The following is a 6355-nucleotide window of genomic DNA, read 5'->3' as shown; positions in this document are numbered from 1 at the left end:
AAAAAGCCGGAAGTGGTGCTGTGGCTCAAGTGGTAGAGCGCTAGCCTTGAGCTGAAGAGCTGAGGGACAGCACCCAGGCCCAGAGTTCAGGCCCACGATCGGACCCAAAAAAAAAAGATTATCTATTGTGGAACTGCTGTGATGCAGCAGACTCGGGGAAAGATGGCAGGTCCCTCCAAGTGCTTGTCGCGGGCCAGTGGCCAGCTCTGGCACTGGCTGCCCAAGTGTGACCCAAGGTAGCAGAGGATTGAAGGCATTGGAAGAAACAGTTTAGCGAGGAAACCGAAATCTAAGAGGCTAAGTATTACCCTGACCTGATCTAAACTTAGAACTTTAGTCTAGGAAACATGTATCATTTATAGTTCAGTAAGTTCAAGTGAAAACAAGGTCTCATTCTGTCTTTGTCTGTCTGTCTGTCTGTCTGTCTATCATCTGTCTCTCTTTTAGTGACAATACTAGAGTTTGAACTCAAGGCCTTGCTCTCTTACCTAGCTTTTTTGTTCAAGGCTGATGCCCTGCCACTTGAGCTACAATTCCACTTGGCTGGTTAACTGGAGATAAGTGTCTCATGGTCATTTCTGACTGAGCTGGCTTTGAATTTTGAGACTCAGATCTTAGCCTCTTGAATAGCTATCTGCCCTCAGAAGAGGGCAGAATTAGAGATCAGGAAATAAAGGAGCCTGAACTCCTAGATACTTCTTTCAGGGTGTGATTGTGAACTTGTGCGAGTAGGTTATTAAACCTACTTGCCTTCCTCTTTCAAGTGTGTATAATGTCTAATTTGGGTTCTTTTAGAAATTTACCTACTCAACTACTAAAAGCAGGCTGCTTAGCATAGCATCTGGAAAAGTTGTAAGCACTTGTGAATGTTAACTATTACATATGAAGGCATAATTGCAACTTGGTTAACTTTTTTTTTTTTCTTTCAGTTGTGGGGCTTGAACTCTGGGCCTGGATACTGACCTTGAGCTGAAGAGCTAGTGCTCTACCACTTTGGGCCACCATGCCACTTCCAGTTTTCTGGTGGTTAATTAGAGATATTGGAGATAAGAGTCTCACGGACTTTCCTGCCCAGGCTGGCTTTGAACCACAATCCTCAGATCTCAGTCTCCTGAGTAGCTGGGATTACAGGCATTAGCCACCACACTCAGAGGAATAGTGAATATAATGAGTAAAACTTGATAGCTGCTAGGGATGTACTTGGAATTCTTTTGTTTGTTGAATTTCAGATGCACAGGTGAGGAATTACTGAGATTCCAGGACATGGACCGCTCATGTTAAGGCTTGTAGGGGAACCACATGGCAGAGTTGTTTGATTATCCTTCTAATTACCTCCCTGTGATTCCTGCATTTAAAAAAATGCCTTCTCAAATTCCTATTCAATTTTCTTTGAATTAGCCTCTGTTTAAAAATGAGTCCCTTAAGTTTCTAAAAAATACTTTTTTTTGGTCTTTGATTCAGTTTCTATCACACTGTGAAACAGCGATGAGCATGTAAGTAGTATGGAGGGAGAAGGGGGGGAGCTCTTCAGGGAAATAAAATTATCAAGGCAGAGTAGGAAAATTTCAGAACTGGGAAGGATGGTGGAAATTAGCAAATCCAGGGGTGGTCAGTCTTCATGGAGGCAGCTTTGCCAGTGCTGTTTGCTGGACCAAGCAACTTCGTCTTAGTAAAGTTTCTTTAGGAGATTCTGATGCTCTATGACACACCACAGAGCTCTCCTGAGAAGGGTAAGTTCTCCAGAGAGAACTAGCCCAAGACCTATATAATCCCCAAACCCCTGGCCTTCTACTGCACCTCAAGTCCAGATTTCAGCCAAGATGTCTGAGGTACAGCGCCACCATTTTACAGCAAGGACTACCAATCTAAACTAAGCTTCTCAGCAGTCCTTTCTGTCTTCCTAAAAGTCACACTGATTTTTCAAACATTTTAGATTTCATACTTTACAGATTAGTTATTTACTAAACAATGACAGATCATAGATTCATTGACTATTAAATCTGCAGGGATAGTGGTCTACCTACCTACTCATCCTAATGATGAAGAAACTGATACTAGTTATTCTAGAAAGTTCCTTTCAAAGGTCAATAAATGACACTAGATTATTTCATATTTACTCTCTGATGAGGGGAACTAATATGCTTTCATTTGGGGCTTACCTATAATGGTTTGCTGTGGTTTTTGTAAATGAATCTGTGAAAATATATGATAGACAGAGAACCTACTATTGTGTGATCCATTGACCTCCATCATCTATCTGTAGGGAACAGACTATGGTTTTAATGCTAGGGTCTTCAAACTAGATTTCTAAAGGGACAGAAAATAAATATTAGGCTTTGTACAGCATAATGTTCCTTGAGACAACTACTTGGACATCAAAGGGCAAAAACTACCATATAAAACCAATTCTGTAGTTAATGACTCCACTGAGCTCCATGGCCCAAGACATTGATACGGGGAGATAGAAGGACCACCTTTCAGTAGGTGCATGTGACCATCAGCTTCCACATTGTTGACTGGTCAGGTATCCTTAAAGGGAGGGCACCACTGAGCTCAGTATCAGCTCTGCTGCTCAGAGCTGAAACATCAGTGATGGCTGTCAGATCTGTGACAGCTGAGCTATTAGAGGGCCCTGCCACTTCCACAATTCTGTTCTGAAGACCATTGAACTAGCAGAATCCAAAGGCACCGTGTCATAACTCATATATTTTCCCAATGACTATAGGTACTTTGGATGTTAGTAGGATTTAAATTCAAAGACCATGAAGGATGGCTTCAAAGTCAGGTTTTATGTGTGCTACCATGGAAGTCCTGCAGCACAAGTCCCCAGGGCACCATCAGAATTGCGCTGTATGGGAATGAAATCCTTTGGATTAGAAATCCCTGTGTGAGCAAACCTGGTAGATAGCATGGGTACCAAATCCTTTGTGCTAAAACATTGCAGTGTGTACCTAGCAATTCAGTTAGCAGTCTGCAGCTTTCCTCCATCATAAACCATCAAGGGATGCTCTAACTCCCATTAGTGTTAGTACTACTCAATTGCTACTATTCTTCCAGAGTAGCTTTCTAACCCAAATGCTACCTGTTTAGATAAATCTGAATTATGCGTTCTATACTACTTCCTGGAGTTCCACCAAAGGAATAGGGCTTCAGCAGCCCACACTGTGAGCCAGCTAAACATCATCCTTAATGTCATTCCCACTCTACCTATTGCCCACTGGTCCCAACAAACATAGAGTCCTTGTCTTGAGTTGTACTGTCAAGGGAACTCCAGAATGAGACCACATGTGACCACCTTATGTTTAAAGGCAAAGGGATGGCTTGAAATGTATATTTGGTGTAATAGAGATGTGTGTCAACTGTATTATTTTTGGACTAGAGAAGGTGCCTTTTCCCCCCACAAGCTAAGCCTTTACTAATCTCCTGATAAAAGGCAAATTACTCAGTAGTTTCAAACTTAGGAAACAGACAATTCTTGCATTTGCTAGTATGTCAAGACTTTATTAAGAAGTAAAGTGCTCAGTATTACAAAACTCTTGATTGTCAAGGGAAACTTGTCTGTGTAACATCGTAACTAATACAGAGGGGAAGAAAACAGGTAAGGGACAAGGACATAAATTCTACATTACCAACAAAGAAAAATATATAGAACTTATGGGTAAAAAGAATTTTGCAAAACTGTACAAGTGAAATGAAAAGCAGCATAATAGTAAAATCTCATAATAAGAAGTCTCTAGTGACCATAATCAATATATGGCACATGGTCAGTATATATGGATACCACATAATAGATGCACTTCAAATTGAAGTTTGTTTACATGTAACAACAGGACACGCATACACATAAATTATAAACTAAATTTCCCTGGAATGCAAACATTAAACTAGAAAGAAAGAACTTGGTACAGCACAATCAAAGGAAAGAAGTCACAGATGGAGCCATATAGAATGTCTATAAGTGACCCAGTATGTTTCAACTCTACAGAAGCCGAAAAGGACTGTCTGGCCTATCTTTTATTAAAGATTCAACTAACACAGGCTATCAATCAAATGAACCATTTAATGTATAAAGAAGCAATATTAAAAAGATATTCTTCTTCTGATTCTCCAACTGAGGACAACTCACCAACATCATGGCTTTTTTGTTCCATGAGCTCTCAAAGGTCCCAATATGCCAGGTGCTGGTGACTCACGCCTGTAATCCTAGCTACTCAGGAGGCTGAGATCTGAGGATCATGGTTTAAAGCCAGACTGGGCAGGAAAGTCTGTGAAACTCTTATCTCCAATAAACCACCAGAAAACTGGAAGTGGTGCTGTGACTCAAGTGGTAGAGGGTTTGCCTTGAGCTAAACAGCTCAGGGACATCACCCAGGCCCAAAGTTCAAGCCCCACAACTGACCAAAAAAAAAAAAAAAAAGGTCACAATACTTACTATGTTTGAAAAATAACACTGTCATTGTTATCGAGAAACTGATTCTACTTGATAAATTTGACAAGATTCTTCTCTTAATAAGAGCAACCGCCACTGATTCAAAGTCTGGTTTATACCCCTCTACTAACAAACCAACCTATTAAATTTTGCTTCATTTGCATTGTAAATTCTAGCAATGACATATAAGATCAAGATTATCTTAGGCTTTAAGCATCATTGGCTCTTCCCTGTAGTCTTAGCTACACAGAAGGCTGAGATCTGAAAAATCAAGGTTTGAAGTCAGCCATGGGAGACAAATTTGAGACTCTTACCTCTAATTAACCAGCAAAAAGCCAGAAGTAGAAATGTGGCTTAAGTGGTAGAGCACCAGCCATAAGCAAAAAAGGGAAGCAAGATTTTGAGGCCCTGAGTTCAAGCCCCGGTACCAGCACACAGACAAAATATCCTAAACCCTACCAGATCCTAAATCAGAGTGAAATTATTAACCAGTACCAAACAAAGATTGTTTTATAAACTTTTTGAATTTCAAAAGTACCTTAAGATTTGTTTAAATGAACATACTTTTTGTAATGCATACCAAAAAAAAAACTTTTGTAATTGGGTTCCACTATATTAGTTACAACATGAAATTCAGTTATACATGTGAAGACACATATAGGAACACTCTTCATAGTAAACAAGCTGTTGAAAAAGTGAATGACAATTTAAGGCTTCTTCCAAGTCCTGTGTGAGCATTAAAAACACCATGGTATCCTATTACAATTGCTCTTTGGTGGTTTTAGCAGGTCATTTTATAAAAAGCTTAAATATTACAAAAACTAAGTGATACAGATAGTTATGCAGACGTCAGACATGAGACACATTAACAGTAACATAAATGGTTCTTAACCTTTTTCTCACACATTCGTGCAAATCTAGCTTGATGGCTAGTCCCATGCTAGGTAGGGTCTGGAGTTCTCTCTGCTTTATTTTTGAGAAAAGTCTACTTCCAGGTGAGTGACCACAATGAAAGAAGGTTATGCACTAAGCTCATGAGTCACATGTGAGTAGAAAGGAAGGAATGCCCTGTTTTCCTTTCACGCATGGGACCAAAAAGACAACAGTGAATTTTGTGCTTGGAAGTGAACTTAGAAGCCCTTTCACAGTTCTCTAAGCTGCTTTAAAGGCTACTTCATTGTCAACTGAGAAGTCTTGGGCAGGTTAGCAACTGGGCATCCCTTCTCAATCTACTTTCCAAGGTATGAATTTTTAATTCAGTATGTACATCCACATTTGTCAGATGAGAAAAAGAAAAAGGAAACGTTTGATCCATGGGTAGAGTTTCTGTCAAATAAATTAAAGTGCAGGCAATTAACAATTAGTTACAGACCAGCATCATAGGGTAGTGGTGGGGTATAAATAGTGTATGTGTGTGTTAAAGCAATTCAGGGTAGCGGCATTGTGAGGTTGCCTTGGGAGCACACTATAACACAGGCACTACACATGGACATTTGCACTTGAGTTTTCACCTCCACCTTCCAGGCCCTCTGTAGACTGAGAGGAGGAAGGGCGGGAAGTCCTGGGACGAGGCTGACCACTGACTCCCATTGGTGGTGTGCCTTGACCATGACCTGTGTGAGGAGCTGCATCATCTGATTCCCAGCGCTCCAGCTCTTCCCGCACCAGCTGCTCCATCTGTTCCCTGTGGCGCTCACTGTCACGCCCCAGTCTTTCATCCTAAGAAAGGAAAAAGAAGCCACATGATTTATCTCCACTAATATTTGTTAAAGAAACTGTGAAGAGATTAGTGGGGAATACTTTTATGCCAGATTTTACTAATGTAAACTAACTACAACTTCTTGAAATTCAAGTGAAAGATAGACTTTGAAAAAAATTCCACTATTTCCAATGCTATTTCACTTTAGAATTAAGTGTTTACCATTC

General features: G+C 40.3%; 1 protein-coding gene across 1 annotated transcript in view; it reads right to left on the bottom strand.

Moving 5' to 3' along the window:
- Positions 1 to 4788: 4788 nt before the first annotated feature.
- The window catches only part of Pkd2 (polycystic kidney disease 2 (autosomal dominant)), a 39619-nt gene continuing 38052 nt past the window's right edge, over positions 4789 to 6355 (bottom strand). The window contains exon 16 of the mRNA XM_013029847.1: positions 4789 to 6148. Within this exon, the coding sequence (XP_012885301.1) occupies positions 5909 to 6148 (240 nt within the window). The 3' untranslated portion in view covers positions 4789 to 5908. The remainder of the gene's footprint in view (positions 6149 to 6355) is intronic.

This window comes from Dipodomys ordii, unplaced genomic scaffold, assembly GCF_000151885.1.
Source record: "Dipodomys ordii isolate 6190 unplaced genomic scaffold, Dord_2.0 Scaffold123, whole genome shotgun sequence".
Lineage (NCBI taxonomy): Eukaryota > Metazoa > Chordata > Mammalia > Rodentia > Heteromyidae > Dipodomys > Dipodomys ordii.
Note: the sequence above shows the minus strand (reverse complement) of the source record. Positions and strands in the feature narration are given on the sequence as shown.